Consider the following 19,175-nt stretch of genomic DNA (forward strand, 5'->3'; position numbering starts at 1 on the left):
TTTAAAAAAAGGAAAAAAAGCCCAAAAAAACAACAACCAAAAAAAAAAAAAAAAAAAAAAAAAAAGAAAAAAAAAAGAAAAAGAAAAAGAAAAAATATTAACAGGGCTATAAAAAGTGCGGGAGCGGCGGCCGGGGCGGCTCGGCGGGGGCAGCGGGCGGGGGCCGGGGCGGCTCCGCGGGGCGGTGCGGGGGGCGCGGGCCCCGCCCGGCTGCTCCGCCCGGCCTGCGCGGGGGCAGCGCCGCGCATCCCGGCTGGCGGGCGGGAGGCTCCGCTCGGCTCCGCGCCGCTCGGCTCCGCTCCGCGGGGCTGCGGCGCCATGGAGGCGGTGGACCAGGTACGCGGAGCCCCGCGGGCGGGGAGGGGGGGCTGCGCTGCGCTGCGCTGTGCTGCGCTGCGCTGCGCTGCGGGGAGCGCGGAGCGCGGAGCGGGCGCGGTGCTGACCCCTCTCTCTGCCCGCAGCTCGCCTCCGCGGGCACTTTCCGCGTGGTGAAGGAGCCGCTGGCCTTCCTCAGGGTGCTCGAGTGGGTGAGTCCCGGGCTGTGAGGGGTTGCGGGCGGGGGGTTGTCACCAAGGTGCGCGCCCGGCGGAACAGGTGGGAGCTGGGCCGGGCTGAGGGACAGGGACACGGGGCTGGGGACATGGGGCGAGGGGTCGGGAACTCGCGTCCTACAGCGCTGTGGCCGGCGGGGCGGGCTGGGTTTGTGGGTGACCCCCCTCTTGCCATCCTTGTGCTGGCTGTAAACGAATTTAAAGAAAAAAAAAAAAAAACACCACCGAGGAAAACAAAATCCTCGTTATGCGTTTAGCAAACTTGTCTCTGGGCCGAGCGGGGAAGGAGGCAGATAATTGGTGTGCGGAGCAATGTCACTGTGTGTTGCTCTGATGCTCATTCGTAGTGAAGTCTGCAGGTCAAATGACATCCATCGCCAGTAGGTCTGCGGGAGCAGAGAGCCTCTCTGAACGGAAAGTTCAGAACATGTCATGGAGGATTAATCACATTCCCCTAACGCCGACTGGCTGGGGAATTATGTAAGGCGTGTATTTCGGGGGGCACATCCCTGTGCGGGTCCGTTTATCCACATGTTGGCACCTGCAACGTGCAGCCTGGACCAGGGTGCCTCTGAGGGGGTGTTTTGGTGTGCTGGGGGCAGCTGCTCACCCCAGACTCTGTACCTGCTCACCAGAAGCAGCTCCTCTTCCCCGCTGGGCACCTTGAAGCATCAGGTCCTGTGGAGTTGGGTGATGGTGATGTGGTGGTGCCATGGCCTGGGACGGGGTGACCCCACGGTGGGGTCACCTGCATGTGGCAGTGGATGGACAAAGTTTCTTGTGTTCTTTGCCCAGAGCTCTACAAACCCAGCCCAACGCTCCTTCTCCTGCCTCAAGGAGAAGTCAGGACATCCAGGGGCCAAGCCCCAGGCGCTGGTCTGAGGGTGCTTCAGCCACTCTGCTGCGCTCACTGCGGGGCAGAGGAACGGGGAGCAAAGCTGTTCCTGTGGCAAATAGCTGCTGGGAGCGTGGTCTTTTGGCTGTCTGCCTGATGAGGCTATGTCTGATGGAGCTTGGGAAGGGAGCCCTTCTGGGAAGGGCTCTGGGCTGATGGGCATGGGCTGTGCCATCGAGAAAATCGTTCCCGCCCCAGTCAGTGTGTTGGCGTCCTCGGGACAGTGAGTGGGAACTCTTCTCTTGGCACTTCCCTGGGTCTGTAACTTCTTCCAGCAGCCAAATATAAAAGCTGCCTTTGTCATGGTTGGAAGCCACAAGTAGAACTCTTCTGGCTGCTGCAAGTGCACGTTGCCTGTGTGTGTACACATACGTGCACACGCGGCTGTGTGTAAACAGAGCTCTCCTGACACGGCCAAAGTGGGCCAGTCCTTGGACTGAGGGAATACAGGAGAAGGGTGCAGAGTGTGTTAACATTTAAGATGATCTGAGAAATCACTTTCTCTCCATTTGGCATGTATGTGTAAGTAGAATTAAGCACAGCTTAGTTTATGATATTTCGGAGTATGGAAGACCTTTTTTTTTTTTAATATACTTGAAAGGCTTTTTGGATTACTGAAATTCCATCTCTGTTCAATTAATCTTATTACTCCCATCTTCCTTCTCTTCTCACCATGCCTCCAAACCACTGTCCACCTCTCTACTATTTCCAGTCTCAACTAATTGTCCACCTCTCCTTCAGACTCCTTTTATCAGCCTAATAATAATTTTAAACTTTAAAAGAAGACCAAATGCTCCAGTCAGTTCTGTGTCCACTTCCATGTCCCCCGGCAGCCTCCCAGACCTTGTTGCACTTGATCAGAACAGTCAAATTACACCCCTTAACACCTCCCACTTGAGTCCTAGATTGCATCTGCAAGGAAATAAAGTTCATAGCCCAGCTGGTGACGCAGCGATTCTGGGCGTTGGGTGGCTCTCGTGCCTGGGGGAAGGCTCTGTGGTGTTGCAGCACAGATGGCAGAGCTGTGGGAGTTCCTCAGAAAGGCTGGTAGGGTGGAGGTGGTGCAGGCTGAAAATGTCCTCAGCTTGTCCATGCAGTCCAGCCTTGAATTTTCACTCTTGTTTGGGTGGTTTGGAGAGGCTCATAGTGACTCTGGGGGTGAGCATGTCATTAATCGTGAACCTCTGCTGCTGAAATTTGTGTGTTTGTGGGTGCACACATTTGTGGGTCTGCAGGAAACTGAAGTGGCTCTGGATTTCTCAGATGTGAAACTAACTGTTTCAGAATTAATCTTTAGGTGTGCAGATTCCAGTTTACCTGTAGTCTGGCTCAGACATGGATCTCTGTCTTGAGGAGCAGGGACCTTACCTGACCTTCTCAATTTCCTGCTTTGATGGTCACATAACACCCAGAGAGAAGCTGCTGAGATAAGGCTGATTCCTCTGAATATTCATAGCACTGTAATATGTTTTAATTTGTATTTCCCACGTACATTGTAATCTTATTTTCAGACAAGAAATTGCATTTAGAAGCCATTAAGAGACAACATTGGCTCAGGCCTGGGAAAGGTTAAGAGAAAGAAAAGGAACCAAGAAATTGACTTGTAGCAATTATGCAAGAGTTGCATTTTTTGAACTCTACCTTGGCAATAAAGTATATGGATCACACATCTGAGCTTGGAAAAATGCACATAGCTTTACTGGGTGAGGCCTGGGTGTTTCCAGCTTTGAGTCAACTCACGGCATATGCTGGAGGCAGGGAAGAGCTGCTTAAAAGCTGTATTTGTTCTTGCTCCTCTTTAGTCCCTCGACTGTTATTCCACAGATCTTTGCATGAGAAGAATGTTCTTCTGAAGATTATTTCTCAGATAATCCACTGTGGCACTACAACCAGTGGCTATGTCACAAACGCTCTTACAACTTCATTTGAAAAATAATTCTCGTATATGTACACCTGACAATAATGAATAAGGAAGGATGAAAGAGAAGAAATTTGTTCATTCGTCTCCCTGGATCATTTTCAGTCCTGTGACTCTGGATGTGTTTGGACTGCTTTTATTGGGGTCCACAAAAAGTGAGCAAGACGAGCATGTTTGTCACTTTTGGTCTATTTGTTTTGCACTTGCTGCCTCTCTGGAGCCCTGGAAGAGGAAATTAAGTGGAAAGCAAGGCTCTTCCCATGCAGTGTGGTGCGTATAGGAACTACCTGCTATACTCAGGCTGTTACTGGCAAAAATATTTTTGTAAAAATGGGAACTTTGTATCCCTAGGCTGTGTGGGTGGGGGGGCCATGGGTGGTGGTGGTGGTGGGGTGTGTGGGTGTGTGTTTTTAATTACATTATGAATTGCCACAAACAACTTTCCTTCTGCAAACCCAAAGCAACCTGATACTTGTCCAGTTTCCTGTGAAGTAACAGGAGCTGCAGTGCAGTCCACGATGTGTTTCCCTGGATTCCTCCATAAATAGCGGGGATGCAGAAACTCCACCGTTGTGCCAGTCAGGAGATGCTGTGATTGCCTTAATGGTTATCTATAGGTTGGTGTTCTAAAATACCTTGCAGTCAGCTCTCATCTCCACCAACTTCCAACTGTGTCTGGGCTATAATGAGCGGGGGAATTTTTGGCACAAAGGGCACACTGTAACTTTATGAAAGCCAGTGCAGCTTTTACCAGGGCACATGTGAATCATTTATGTTGCAGGGAAAATCTTGTGGACACTTTGGTTTTTCTTCGTGGGACAACTTGGAAGTGAACATTAGGATGTTTAGTGAACTCAAATGCGTCTGAGTTATTTTGTTTCTTGCCTTTATAGGCAAGGCCTTGCACAACTGGCTCTCATCACTGCTCATGAGCATCTTCATGGGATGTACCAAAGAGTTCCAAAAGCATTGCAGGGCATTTGGACAACAAAACTCTGGGGGAAAATGGATGAAGATGGTTTGAAAAATCTGTGTGGTGCACATGGACCAAGCTAACCTTGCTTTGCATCCATGCTGTGATCACTTGACTGGTGAGCCAGGGAAAAGGCCAGGCTGTTGCCTGCCTGGCAAGAGTCAAGCTTGCTTTGATGGTATAGTTTCTGAAAGGGTTAGCACCTCCTGCCTTGCACACAGATGTATGTTGAGAAGGCAAAGGGAATCTGAATCTTGATAGACTGATAACAAGTCTTGTCTTTTGTCCTAGTGCTGATTGCTCATCTGGCCGTGGAGCTTTTTGTTGGATTATATTTGCATGCATATGAACGGACATAAGTAGCTGCATGCTTTCAAGTGTGCTCTAGAAAAGCCTAGATATCTTGAGATGCTGAAAATAAATGGGAAAGAAATAAGAAGGTAATGCTTGCATGAAGCATGTGTTTGCTCTGTCTAGTGTATTGTGGCCCTGAGATGTTTTATAGTTGCTTGAGACTCTTCATCACATTTGCATATATTTGTTTGGTTTTTGCTTAACCAGAAGGCTGCTGGCTACTCTGGTATGGGCGGACAACATCCAGTTGATGGAGCAGGTTTAACTTGCTGAAACTTAATGCTGCTCATGGATGCAGGGTGGGAGAGTTGAGTGTTTGATCTTCTCTACCCACATATTGCAAGAAAACCCTTAAAAAAGGATTATTTCTTATTGCCTGGTGATTTTGCTTATACAATGCCAGGATCAGATGCTGCATTTAGTGCTGGGCCCATCCATCCTGATCTGTAAGAAACACATACACATGTTAAAAATGTATTGTCAAGTCTTTTGATGTCTGCCTGGGGATGTAGGTACTTAGCTGTTCTTGTAGGGTCCCAGTTGCTACCTCAGTGGTCTTGTATGTGTAGTGTCAGGTCAGTAAAACATGTGCCACTAAATAAAAAAATGTAAATCCATTTCGATGGTATTTTAATATTAGAAAGGTAATTACCGTGTAACTAACCCTTCTCTGTAAGCTGTCATTAATTGGATGATTTCTTATAGGCAGCTTAGCATAATGCATGCAAAATACACTGCAGCTCTGGGCAGGCAAAAATTGCCACGATGAACCAACAAGATGTGAGCATCCAAGAGACCTGAGCCCTGGGAAACAGGCTTCGTTTGTCCTTGGCTTTGAGCCTGCAACTTCTGAGCACTTATTGGGGTAATCTGCAGGCAGGGAACTCTGTCAGACAAGTTATTTTTATTAGGAAGAACCCAGGAAGTGGGTTTTGCCATTAGACATCAGGCCCTGTGGTGTGCAATAGGAAGGATCTGAAAAGTTTTTGTAGTCTGACTGAAGGCAGATGTGGAAGCCATATGTCACTCTGCCAGTAGGACTGGCATAAAGGCAGCAGAAGCACTAGCAGTGCCTACATGGTGTTTTACCTTGTAATCTTCAAATCTCAACTCCTGCAAGTCTCATGATTCTGAAACCTCTGACTTTGATAAAAGATACAGTTTTAGATCAAAGTAGTGGAAGAAAGATGGGAGCTCTAAAGGCTGAAAACCCAGAACACAAGTGAAAGAACAGGAAATCTGTCTGGTGGTCCCATGTTTTATGCAGTCTGCAGAGAGCTGGCTGCTTTGCTGTTCACATCCATGATTTTCTGCATGCATATCTGGTTGGAAACTGAGAACTGTGCTTATCAGCAAGTTGCTGTTAAAATGGTACAAATGCTGATACAGGGGAAGAGGAAAGGTCAGCAGTGCCAGACCACATTGCAAATAAATGACATCTTTCATCTGGAAAATGCCTACCATTTTCCATTTTAGGACCATGTTGTGATCATGGAAGGGCTGATTTTAAAAGGTCGCCTAATAATTTATTTAAATCCTGATGTTTGTCAAGCAGCCTAGAGTGCGACCTGGTATAAAATAGTTATGTAGGATTAGCACATTTGGTTGAGAGACAGGGCTCCAGGAGAAGTACTTTTTGGAGTTACCTTCTGCTGCTGTGGAAGTACTGGGAGAAACTGGGAAAATCTCATGGTAAGCCGTTTCAATGGCTGCTCTTATCTGAGTGTGGCTGTTTGAAGCATTAGGAATAGAAGATGAGGAGAGAGACTCATTAATGCTAAATTTGATTATATATGCAAACCAGGTTTCTATGAAAAGAAGAACAAAAATGATCTGACTTTCAAACTAGCAATAAGATGTGTGGAGATAGAGGGTTCTGCTATTAGACAAACACAGCTAAAGTCTCCTTGACAATTTTTATGAGGGCGATGTTTCAGTCATCACTCCTGTAAATCAGCATCTGCATAATTGGAGCTCCGGGTAAAAGCCCTGCATGTTGACATCTCTGGATTCAGATGTTGCAGTCGTGAGAGGACAGGCTTGGAGATGCTTCTGATAAAACCCTTTTTGGATGCTCAGGTCCCTGGCTTAACCTGCATTCATGAAGCTGTGTGTGATCCCAAGGGGCAGGAGGTGTTGCTTGGTGAAGTTCTCCACTCTGCTCCGGGGGAGAGGATCTTATCCTGAACAGAGAAAGAGGAGAGGCAGAAAGCAGGTAAAACTGGGCTCTGCACAGTGGAAGACAAAGCCTCTGCAAGCCCAGCTTTCCCCTTGGGCACTGAATAGAAATGCTTCTTAGTATGGGCCTAGGGTGCAGTGTGGAAATCAGCACTTGGCTGGCTGGCTGTCTGTCCAGCCCAGCAGCTGCCAGAGGGGTCTTCATGGATTTTACTCCCGGGGGGATCTACAGAGTGCTGTTAGGAACATTGTAGAAAGGAACATACAGTGTGGAGATGCTGTGTTTAAGGTGTTCGTTCGAAGTGGCATATGTGCTGCAAAGTGTGACATTGTTGCTAAGGTGACAGCTTGCTTGCTTTTTGGCAAAGGCAAAAGAATACCGAATATAGGCAAACTGTAAGCTTTTGCTTATATTTGCACAGTTTTATATTCTGGCCATTAAAGAGACTTCTCAGGTTTGTGTTTGGAAGCAGTGTTTTCCCGTTCTGAATACTTCACTCAGTTAAAAAAAAACCTAATAGCCTCCCATTCTTGAGGAAAACCCTAAATCACTTAAAATGATGGAGATTCCAATTATTATAATTGTAGATATTATTTATGTCTTTGAAAGGCTTTGATATATAACCTTTTTTTTTGTAAGGAAATATTCTCTAAGAATATTTTATATAAACAAAAATATTACATGTTGCGTCATTAGCAGCCTATGGATGTAGACACATCCATGAGTGCATACTCCAGATTTTTGGATTGTGTGTCTGCACACATTTGCAAGTGCTCAGACCTAAGATGGAATGGATGGTGGGGGGAGAACTCCTGTGGGTCAGGCTCAGAGGTTGGTTGAGGTGGGAGGGAACAGAGTCTTGTGTTGGACATCTTTGGTTCTGCTGTGGTGAAGTATTTTCATAATGCTGCCAGGGGAGAAGGATCAGCAGAGGATTAGACTGGCGTGGCCCCTAAGGAGAGAGGGTTTTCCAGATGAGCAGCCATCTGTGGCATGAAACAAATGTTATGGACCTCCGTGTTGAGAGCAAAGCAGAAAGGTCTCACGAGATGAATGTCAGCCTTGGCCCTTAAAGCAGCGGGGTAGGTGCATGACCCAGGAAAAAGGCTCAGGAAAGGCTGAAGTAATGTTTGCCCAAGCTCATTGCCCTTTATTGTTTTACCTTTCCTTTTTTCTGATGTTCTAATGGATAGATAAAAGTGTTTCTCTGAGCAAACTGTTCTGTCTGTGCCTTTTCCAGAATGCCTTAGCATCTGGGAGAAGGCTGTGTTAGAGACAGAGCCTGTGGGAGCTGTTGAGCTAATACTGTGGGGAGCAGAAAGTGCTGCAGCCTGAGGCTTGGGATAAAAACACTGGGGAGCTCTGGAAGCTCCAGGTCCTGGGTGAGTGTTGGTGCAGGTGTTCCAGCCCAGTTTGGCAGGGCCATTGCAAGGCAGAAGTTACTGAGGATGTTTTCAGTGATCAGACCATGACACAGGAGGCTTTTGCTGGATTGGAGAAGCCTCTGATAAGAAGACCCCATCCTAGTCACTAAAATATGCAGGAGGGAGGTAGTGCCAAGGAAGCAGGAGAAAAACTGAAGCAGGAAGATTTCAATGAAGTGTTATACATTTTCAGAGGAGAGGTGTACAGTCCCAGACCTGCTGTCAGAAATAAATCTGATTTAACTCTCTTGCAAAAGTCCCAGCCTGTCAATTTGATCTTTATTCTATGAGAAATACCAGAGCCTGCTTTGAACAGCCTGACTGAATATTCACTAGAAGTACTCAAAAGTCTGAAGTATTGAGGATGAAATCCTGCCCAGAAGATTTCAAAATGAAATGCTACCCAACATCGGCAAGATCATTGATACATCAGGAAGTAATTTATAGTAACAGCTCTACAGTAGCTCTTTGACTTTCAAAGAGAAGTTTATTGTGTTTGTCCTCAGTCTTCTCTTTTCCTGATGTTAATGCCCTGCCCTCCTGTGTAATTTCTCAGGTGATGCAAATCCAAAGTATCTTTGGTTTGAAGTGATAAGCCCCAGCTCAAATCCTTTGTCACGTGCCTGTTGGGTGCTTGTACTGGGGCCCTGTGTTTGACACTGCATTTGACAATCTTCATGTTAGGTGAAAAGCCTCTGTGGCATCCCAAATAGTATTAAAGAAGTAGCAAAATCTTCCTTTCTAGGTTCCCAAAAACCAAGGAGATATTTGGCTTCTTGGTTCAGCCTCCCTGTGATGGGCTGTATGGTCTATGGCTGCCTTAAACATTCACCCCGAAATACCCCAGGAAGCCAGGAATTGTCTTAGTAATTGGACAAGCAATCTTGAGCATTGCTTGAACTGTTTTCAGAATGATCTTCTCCCTGGCTGTGTGCTGGAGGTATGCTCAAAGCAAAACCAAACCAGACAAGGCCCCCATCGGCATGCAAGTCTAAAACCACATCCATGTGTACCCCTGCTTCTCCCTGCACAGAGGCCATGTTGCACACAGAGCACCACTTCTTTGCATCAGTTTTCTACCCCATTTCAAACAGCCTTTGTATGGAGGGAAGGGTGTCGTAAAGTGGTTGAGCATGGCAAGGTCATACCTCCCTGTTGGGACTGTAAGGGAAAATGATGCTCTTGGGTGTATCTCACGCCCAGCCCAAGGGGCTTAGGTTTGATACTGGAAGTTGGCTTATTACTGAATAATATGTTTATAGCAATAATAATCCTTTGAAGCTGAGCAGATTCTCTTAGTGTTTTTTTAGGGACTGTGCTTGAAAGCCAAAGCAAGCGTGGGATTCCCCTACCGCCAAATCCAGCAGCTGATAAATCCGGCAGAGCTCTCCTGATTGCCATCTCCAGGGGCAGTCAGCGTGCTGGAATGGAATTAGGACCCGGCTTGAAAGAAGATGCCTGCCAAAAAATTAAACAATGGATGCCTTCCTGTTTAATTTTAACATTTTAATTAAATTCTTCGCTGCTGTGTGCCTTTGATCTTGGTGAGCTGATACACATGGCATGTGCTGTTGTGGCGCAGCAGCGTTTTGTTCTAATCTTTCACGCAGATGCAAGGATGCATTTGAGGATGGATAAAAGTGCAAAAGCTGCTCACTGCCAAGTGCTGAGTGCATTGCAAGCTGCCTTTTCCAACTGGTGACCCACGGGCATGTGGACAGAGGGATTACTCATGAGTATGGCTCAGCTGAGTTTCTCTCTAAACATACTGACTCCCTTTTTTTAATCTTCTGTGGACGGTGCTGCAAGAAGAGTTTCCTTGATGGAATTACTCATTGAGAGGGTTGAGGCCAAGAGTGGAGATTTTATTGCAAAAGGGATTTCATTTCAAGTGGAATAATTAATAAACTTTGATTCTTCAGTCAGAGAACAGAAGCAATGCTGTTTGTTGTTGGTTGGGCACATCCATCGATTAATCCCAGCCAAGTGCCCAGTTTGGGAGCATTTGGCAGGCAGCTGGCTTTCCTTGCAGCCAGGGACAGAGCAGCAGGAAAGGTCTTGGAAAGAGTTTCCTCATGGATTATAGGCTGGGGCAGGTGATGGAGGATCATGTGGAGTATTTGTCCTTTGCCATTTGGTTTGTTCCTAAGATGTGGGGGAAGAAACTGTCATTGCTGCATCAAAAGGAATCATTGGTAGAGCTGCTTTGGGAAAAGAAATTTCATTTACTTGAGGGAAAAATAATTCTTAATCTCAATTTCCTTTGAAAACTGGCACTTTGGTGAGATTATGAATGGAGGAATATTTGCGACAGAAAACTACAGTATTTCAACAAAAATATTTATGTAAAGAGATATTCTTTACAGAAGTGGTTGTATTCTCCTCCTCTGCACTCTCTGGTGAGATGCCCCCGGCTCACTCCTTCTGGAGGAGTCAGTGATGGGACCCTTCTGCCCATTGGAACGGGATAGTGTGGCTGTGGCACCTGATTTCCAGAGCAGGGGCAGCATGAGGGGCCAACCCAAACTCGCTGAAGGAACAGCAGTGGTGTTCCCAGGGTAGATGTTGCAAGCCCTTAGCACTGGCACTTAGGAAAGCCAAGATTTTTTGCGGAGGTGACAAATCTTTCGGAAAAAGACAAGCGAGTCTAAAATGCAGAAAATTGTTTCAGTTGAATGTAGCATTGTGTTGGTACAGAGTTCATCGTGTCCAGGGAGGATGCAGCTGCTGCTGCCGGCAGGGGAACAGACCAGACGGGTCTCTGTTTTGTAAAGCTCGAGAGTTCATTTTATCGCCCCAGAAGAAGACCAGGAGGGAGAGGGAGACGAAAGACCAAGCAAAGGCACGGTCGTGGGTTTTTTATAGGGCATCGCAGGGGTGGAGTTTAGGGTTTTGGGTCAAGGGAGGAGTTAACACAAAGGGAGGTAACATCAAGTTCCCGCCTCCTTAGAAAGGGAGCGCTCCGCAGCTGAAAATTGTCGTCTGACGTGTGAGTCCATGAGTGCGTGCTGGTGTAGTAGTCTCTGCATCTATTGTGTGCTTAGCCCTTTTTGTGGCCGACTGTGGAGTTTTTTCAGAGCTGTGCAGGGGCAGCACCGTCCACTCAGCAGAGAATCAGCATTCCGAAGGCGCCGCGTTTTGCCGCGTTGGCTGCCTGGGCTGCGCAGGGTCCCGGGGCTGCTGTGGCAGCCTGTCACTCGTGGCAGGCAGCTCTGCGGAGAGGGCGCCTGTTCCAGCACAAAATCTGTGCCTGTCCAGATTGCGAGGCCCTGGCAGGCAGCGGGAGCTGGCTCCACGGTGGGCCGACATATGCAGGGGACGCTGGCTGTGCCACGGGGTATGAGCCTCCTGCCACGGCTGCTTCCCAGGCAGGGATGATGCCATGAAAATGAGCTCCTTGCCTGTGGTCCTCTGCGGCCCAGCGGTGGTCCCCACTGCGGGGACCAAGTGCTGTCACTGCTTTTTTTCCCCTTCTCTCTTTTTTTTTTTTTTTTTTTTTTTTTTTTCATTTCATCCTTTCCACCAAGGCTTTCACAGCGGAATGACGGCAACAGGAGAGGGAGATGGGGTTCGGGTCTCAGGGCAGAAAAGATCAGCACAGCTTGTGTTGCTGAGAAATGAAATAGAAAAAGCTCTTTCTGCCATATAGCTCACCATGGCATAATTCACTCATTTCTAAAAATGGCTTTCCCTCTTCAAATTTATGTGCTCATTAGTGCTGGCCACCCATGGGTGCAGCGTTGTTTGTTCATGCAGCTGGAGGGGCTCTGACAGAACTCATAAATGTTCATTGTGCAGCTTAGTCCCCCAAAAGTAGTGACTCAGCGGTGATCAGACGTCTCTCATGGGACAAACAGTTCCCAGCTATTCCCAAATTGCACTGAAACCCGTGTGTCAGTGGGCTGCCAAGAGGCAGGGCTTGAGTACCCCACATCTGTATTGCTTCTGCACAGAGAGATTGCTAAGCATGTCCTGGGTGTTAGGACAAGGGTACTCTTGCTTCGTTTAAAAGAGAATTTATTTTTTTTCCTAGGGATTTTTACACTCCACCCCATGATGCGCTTTGGGATGCATTCAGCTTTCTCTTCTGAATAGGGCTCCAGATGATGGAAATAAATTATCATAAATTAGAATAGATTGCACTCTTCAGCATCTCTACATCTGTCATTATGTTTCTTTAACAGTTCAGTTTAACATTTATACACACTCTGACAGCAGCTACTGGTGTGTATGCTATAAATATTGGCTTGCAGAAGACATTAATGGAGTTTAGGTAAACGTTTGATGCCGCTGAGATTCTGTTCCATATGGTGGTACGCAGAAAAATCAGATTCAACACACCACATATAGTGGTCACGTATTCCCTATGGACTGGCCTCCTGGTATTGCAGCAGCTCACTACCCCACCAAGAAAGTGCAGGTGCCTTCAAAGAGGAAGGTGAGATTCTTGCAGCCTATTCTGATTTTTACCACCTGTATTTGTCTGTGATGTTTAAAGCCAACACGTAGCATGTAGAGATGGGAAGTGCTTATGAAAAAGTGTTTATCTCACAGAAGAAGCAGTCGGGCAACAAGACGTGGGAATGCTCTGCTTTGAACATGTCTAAAGAAAACCCACGGGATTTTCTGGCCCAGGTGCCATTTTGTTAGACAGTAACGGAGTGGCAGGGTGAAGACTTTGTTCATTGGTTGGTCACAATTGCTAAACCTCTAATTTTTGACTCTACCCCTGATGCAACTATCACCAAAACTACACGGGGGGAGCGTGGCATGTGGGTTTGAGGAGTCTGGCTTGCATCCCCTCTGACTTGGTGGGGACTCACATCTGACACCATCATCACAAGAGGCAGGAAGAAATATATTCTGGTTCCTCTAGTGTTCCTTCTGCAATTTAACAGAATTTGAGTGTCTCCCATAGGTATGGTTTTTGCTTTGTTGGCTTTTGGGGTTGTATTGTTTGGGTTTGGTTTTGTTTTTTTGTTTGTTTGTTGCAGGGTTTTTTTGGGTTTTGGGAGGAGGGTTGTGTGTGTTTGGTTTTTTGTTGTTGGTAGGGTTTTTTGTTTGGGGTTTTGTTTGTTTGTTTGGGGTTTTTGTTTTGTTTTTAAATTTTGCTGATTACGACTCTTCGATTAGTGTAGCCTGCTGATGTGGCTGTGTCCTCTGCAGTTTCTCTGATTTAACCCAGTTTCAAACTAGAAGGAAGGTAGGAGGTCTGTGCCAGGCTCAGCACTGCAGAGGGGCAGTTGGGGTAACACAGCTCAGCCCCTGCTCCTGATGTGGGGCCCTGGGAAACATCTGGCTCATGCTGGCCCTGGGGCACATCTGCTGCAGAGAGCAGTGCCTGCTGCATTTGCCCCTGTGTAATGCAATGTAAGTAATGAAGTAACCATAATGTACAAACTGACTCAAAGCAGGGCAATCTGAGGAGAAAGTGCTCTTCGCACTGTAAATTGCTAAAGGTCTTTCTGATGCCAGTGAATTAAAAATCTGAGAAGAAGAAAACCCTCCAGTGCTGTACGTTCAAGATGAATCTTTTAAAAGCTGCTGGTGGGGAGGGGAAGAGATAACTTATCTGAATGGAAATGTATTTAAACTCTGTATCTCGTACAGTTCTGGGTTGCTGCAAAGCAAAGTGTGTTCCCTGTCACTTGGAGAGCTGGGGACATTTTTGTATAGACTGAATAGGTTTCTGTGTTGATGTTACCCCCTTTGATCTTAATCATTAGTCAGGTTATCAGTCCTTTGCAGGTTCTTTCTTTTAAAAGAAGTTGCTTCAGATGTTTTGGGGATTCGCTCTTGTTTATTCATGCTGGCAGTACAGAGGAGCCTGGTGTACCCCTGCATCCTGTGGGCATCTACAGCCACCTTCCCCTTGGCTGGGCAGAAACCCCTCTCTTACCTTCGAGTTTCCAGGTTCTGTTGTTGTTCTGACTGCTTGTGTGGTTCTTCTGCCTCAGCTCTCCTCTGCTTCTTTGCTCCTGTGGAGAAAAAAAAAAAAAAGGTTTTGCAAAACCATTAGCAAAATCTTTCTGCCCAGAGCAAAACCTTGCCCGTGAATTTCCTTTGAACGCTTACTTGTGTCTGAGCTTGAGGCTGGCATTTAGGTCTCTTGAATGGTGCTTTAAAGGAACTAAACTGTACTTAAAGAAAGGCAGCATTTACATTGGCCTGATGCTAAATACATTTTAGCCTGCCAATGAGATTTTATGGTGAGCTTTGGTCCAGCAAGGAGCCCTTCAGCCTTCTCCAAGCTGAAAGAGAAGCTGGACTCTGGGGAGCAGTTTCAAAGCATTGAAACTCTTTTATCATTGTTCTGTTTGTTTTTTGCATCTTTTGATTCTCTGAGGACTGGACAGTTTAGATCTGCACAGTCCAGGTGCAGCTAGGACAGGCATGGGTTTCTCCATGATGCCCTAATATAAACATGCAGAATTTGGGAAGGAATATGCAGTGAGAGGAAATTAATGTAAAAAAAGTGTATTGGATCACTTGTCATGAGGATATCTCCTTGAATTATGTATTTAATTAACTGCATTTTTTAAAATTTAGTTCTCATCTACACTGTAAAGATACTTTTGAATGGAGAGGAGAGAAAGGAGCCCTTACTCTGGATGTGTTTTTCTGTTTGTTTTCAGATATACATGATGTTCTTATAGGAAAGAAGTCTGTGTACTTCTTTTTCATCAAACCTTTTAGCTTTCACATATGGCTGACATTCATAAATTCTAAAGCTGTTTCTTTTAAGCTTTCTACCCCCCTTTGTAAACCTGGAGATGACCCACTCCCAGTTCCTACTGTCACCTGTCCCTGGCCAAAAGGCCCTTTGGGGTAGGACGGGAGAAAAGTCACACTTTTTGCATTCCAATCAGTGCTGGATCTCAGAGTTTAAAAATATCGCAAGCGAAAAACATGGATGTGAGTCATACAGAAAGCACCCTTCATTTCTCAGGAAGTAAAAATATCAGAAAAACACATTCTTCAGATGTTTCCTCCTGTTGAGAGGTAGCCACATCTAAGATTTCCATTTGAAGTGTTGAATCATAAACATTGGTTCCCTGCTGTCACAGTGACCACTGGGCACAGGAGACGCCTATTAAACATTAACAGCTCATACTGTGCCTGAGCTGCATCGGTCACGAGGGTCTGGGTGAGCTTTACTTGAAGAGCAAAATGTGGAGAGGCTGCAATATCATTTCTTGGGTCAAGATACTCCAGTGCTCAGTGCCAGCCTGCAGTAAATGCCCCACTTCTTTCTGCACTTCTGAAGGTTCTGTGCTCACTTTGGGCCTAAACACTCATCCACATCTAGCACATGTGGTGTCATACTCCAGTGCTTTTGTGGGAGTGACCTCTTTCTTTCTGGTCTGCCCCTTAGGGGCTGTGAGACCATGGTTTGTATCAGCTTGCTTTAGTGGTATTTGTGAAGCAAGCATGTTTTAAGATGCATATGCATTTCCCTCTGTTTTTACAAGATTAATATTTGAAAGAGTATTTAATACAAAAATGCCTAAAATTGTTTAAATCTGAGACATGCTAGAGAGATCAGAGAACTCTTATCAGCTGTTGAATTAGTAATGTTGAATTAGAAATGAGGAAATCCGTTTCAATTTAAGTGGCATTTCTCAGAACTTTTTGCATGTTTGATATCTTCATTCATCCTTCTCATAATTGTTCCAATTTCAGCACTCCCTGAGTATCCATGCAGATGTGCACAATGCACACTGTTCAGGCCTTTATCCATTCAGCCAAGCTTTACATCCCTGAGGACCATCAGGAACCCCCCAAACCATTTGTCTGACGTTTTCCTCCTATGGATGCAAAGATTGAGTCCTTCATGGATAATGTCATACTTGTATTTGAAAAACCTGCTTGTACTGCTGTCTGAGAGATTGGAGAGATCATGAGTGCTCTTCAGTGTAGACACTTTACCATTATCTTCCAAGAATCTTCAAAAAATTTGAACTGGAAATAACATTTGCGTAATATCTTGCAAGAATGCTACCATGAGGCTCTTCAAGGGGAATTACAAGTATTCCTTTTTTTTTTTCCTTCATAACTCATGGAGGGGGTCAGCCTCTCTCCAGTCCCCCTTGATAACAAGCTGCTGCGAGAGCTTAGCAGAGCAATGTGTGTCCTGGTCGCACCAGATGGATCTCATTTGTGTTTCCTTTCATAGTCATGATAGGCAGCAAATGGAGTGGAGCCTGAGGCAGCACTTTGCTGCCTGAAGTTGATGCCTGATGAATTACAGAGATAAATAAGGCGAGAGTCTACCTTTGCTTTTCCCTTTGAGTGTGCACGTAAGTGTTAGGTGGCCCGCAGTTGGAGAAGACAGAGTGAAATGAGCTTTCAAATATTTCCTTGAAGTTGTCTTAATTATTTCATTATAATGGTAAGGAACAAAGCAGAAGAATCAATACGCCTAATTATTACATCTAAATGCAAGAGAAATTAGTCAGTGAACTCTCCCTTCTCTGGGGAGGATTAATCTTCCTATGCTCTATTTCAAATGTCTTTCAGAAAAATGAAAGGCTTATCACCTAGGAAACACGCGGTCCTAATCGCCCAGGTCTGGCTCTTGGATTTATAGACGGTGAGAGGACTCTTAGTTGATCTTCTGAAGCACAAAATTAGATTGTTTTGCTTGTGTTTAACCGTTTTGGTTGAGTTCTGTAGCTGGGTGATTTGAATGACAAGCGCAACTGGGGCATGTGCCTCGTGTCACCCCAGCAGGCCTTGGCCAGCCCTGGGTGAGCCATAGTGACCGACCCAGCACCAGGCAGTGCCATGTGGAGGGGATGGGTTGGATCCTAATGTGATGCTGTCAGTGGGACAGTGCTAATTAGCTCAGGTTCTCAGTGATAAGTGCTGTTCTGATGAATCTGAAATGCTTACGGGGCTGTCTCATTGTCTTTTTGATCACTGTGTGAGGCTCCAAAACAACCAGCATTTGGCAGTGGCCCGGTGGCACGCAGCCACAAGATGATTTCAGGTGATCCTGGCAGGATCCGATTCTTCACCCTTGAATTAGTCACTGGATTGAAAAGGCAATGTTTTCTGCATGCTAGGTGTGGTATGGCAATAAATTCTGGTCCTGTCTCCTTGCTGTTGTCTTGCACCAAGCCAATAGTATCTCATGATACTTTCTGCTAGGTCGATTATAAGAATTTCAAGCTGTGGCACAGATATAAGATGATTTCAGATGAAGTGTTACATTAATAAATGAATCTTCAGCCTCTGCCCTCTGTAAGTTCTGACTTTCTTTAGATGTTGTCATTTGAAGTCATGTGTTGTGGTGGTGGAAGTACAAGTCTAGAAGTACTGAGATGTGCTTCCCTAAAATAATTCCAGATTTTTGCATAGGCAGATCATGCCCAGGAATAGAAGGCTTGGGTTTATTCCTTGCCTGCACACCCAACTTAGTGTAAAGAAGACTCAGTAGCTGAAATATGAAGTCAAAATAAGAGAAAAAGGGGCCGTTTCTTTGCATAACGCTGGGGAAATCAGCCTTACAGTTCACAAGCTGAGATGACAGCTTGCTGTAGGGAAAACTTCAGTCCATCATTATTTTGCATTTGTGGGTTGCTTTACTCATGGCAGTTTATTAATTAGTTTCTATTTTGCACTCTTTCTTAAAAGAAAAATATTTCAACTCATTATGTATCACCCTTGTACCTTTCTTTCTTCCCAAATTACTCGGCATCATGGTCAGTTCCCATCTTCCCTGGCTGTTGAGTTGATTAACTGGGTGATGCTGACTGGAGGGCATGGGATGGGCCACTGATGCACCACCTGATTATGTGGTCATGGAAACCCCTGGAGGTAAGACCTCTGTTATCAAAATAAATTGGGATTTTCTGCCAACTAATGGTTGGCGAAGCTTGCACTAATGCTAGATTCTGATGGATGATGTGCTATGGAAGCCAATTAGCCTTTGCTGATAAGCTAGACTTTGATTAAGCTCTTCCAGGCTTTCTCATCACAAGAAACATGTACTTCTCATTGAACATGCAAATGTATTTGCAGTGTGTAATTACAAAATTTTCTAAAGGAGCGACCTATTTTAAACAGGGCTTTTGTTTCACTCTTATTCCTTCGTTGCTCTCACCAGCTCAGTCACACAGGCTAATTCAGCCAACATAATTGACTGGTTTTAGGAGTTAAAATATGCTGCTGTTGAATGTTATATGCTTCAAATATCGATTATAATGAAGACCTCTCTGGTGGGTAGGTAGCTCTCTGCAACCTCTCTGAAAGACTTGCCCTTTGCAGTGAGTGTTGGGATGCAGACGGCTGGCAATGCTGGGATCTGCAGCCCCAGCCAATTTAAAAGTGATCTTGTCCCAATAATGCTGAGAACAAACTCTTTCTGTAGCCATAGGCAGGGATAACTTAGGCTGCTGAATGTGCAGCTCATTGCACTTGATGGGAATTCAGTTATTGATCCAATTAGCTCCTGACCTGTTTACAGGGTGATTGTTATAATTAAAATTGATTATGGCTGTGTATTGTGACTTTAATCTTTGATGCTGGGGATTTGGATATTATGGCCTGCCTCCTGTAGCTGATAATGGATTGTGAAGAGCATCAAGGAGTTAATGTATTTTCACACTCCTCAGGGATACATTTTCTGTGTTAGATTCTCATTTGTGGTGCTGCTAACTGAATGACAGTATCATGTTGCTTACCCAGGCATACATATTTTGATAGCTTTAGTCACTTTGTCTAAGAGATTGCTTGAGCTCCTGTACCTAGCTTTATCCATACCGTGGTGCTTTAGGAAAAACCCTAGGAAATGGACGTTTTGTTTCCAGGTGTAATTCATCGTCGTAGTCCTCAGCTGTACCAAAGGCATTCCTATAGCTGTCTGCCTGTTCCTCC

The 19,175-nt window shown here is 45.6% G+C and overlaps 1 protein-coding gene across 1 annotated transcript in view; it reads left to right on the top strand.

Annotated features, from left to right (window-relative positions):
- The first annotated feature begins 249 nt into the window (after positions 1-249).
- SYNPR (synaptoporin) overlaps positions 250-19,175 on the top strand; it is a 104,551-nt gene continuing 85,625 nt past the window's right edge. The window contains exons 1-2 of the mRNA XM_066195549.1: positions 250-336; positions 462-527. Of these exons, the coding sequence (XP_066051646.1) occupies positions 319-336; positions 462-527 (84 nt within the window). The 5' untranslated portion in view covers positions 250-318. The remainder of the gene's footprint in view (positions 337-461; positions 528-19,175) is intronic.

Source organism: Chamaea fasciata, unplaced genomic scaffold (assembly GCF_029207755.1).
Source record: "Chamaea fasciata isolate MVZ Bird 193981 ecotype frontalis unplaced genomic scaffold, bChaFas1.0.hap1 SCAF_13, whole genome shotgun sequence".
NCBI classification, from domain to species: domain Eukaryota; kingdom Metazoa; phylum Chordata; class Aves; order Passeriformes; family Sylviidae; genus Chamaea; species Chamaea fasciata.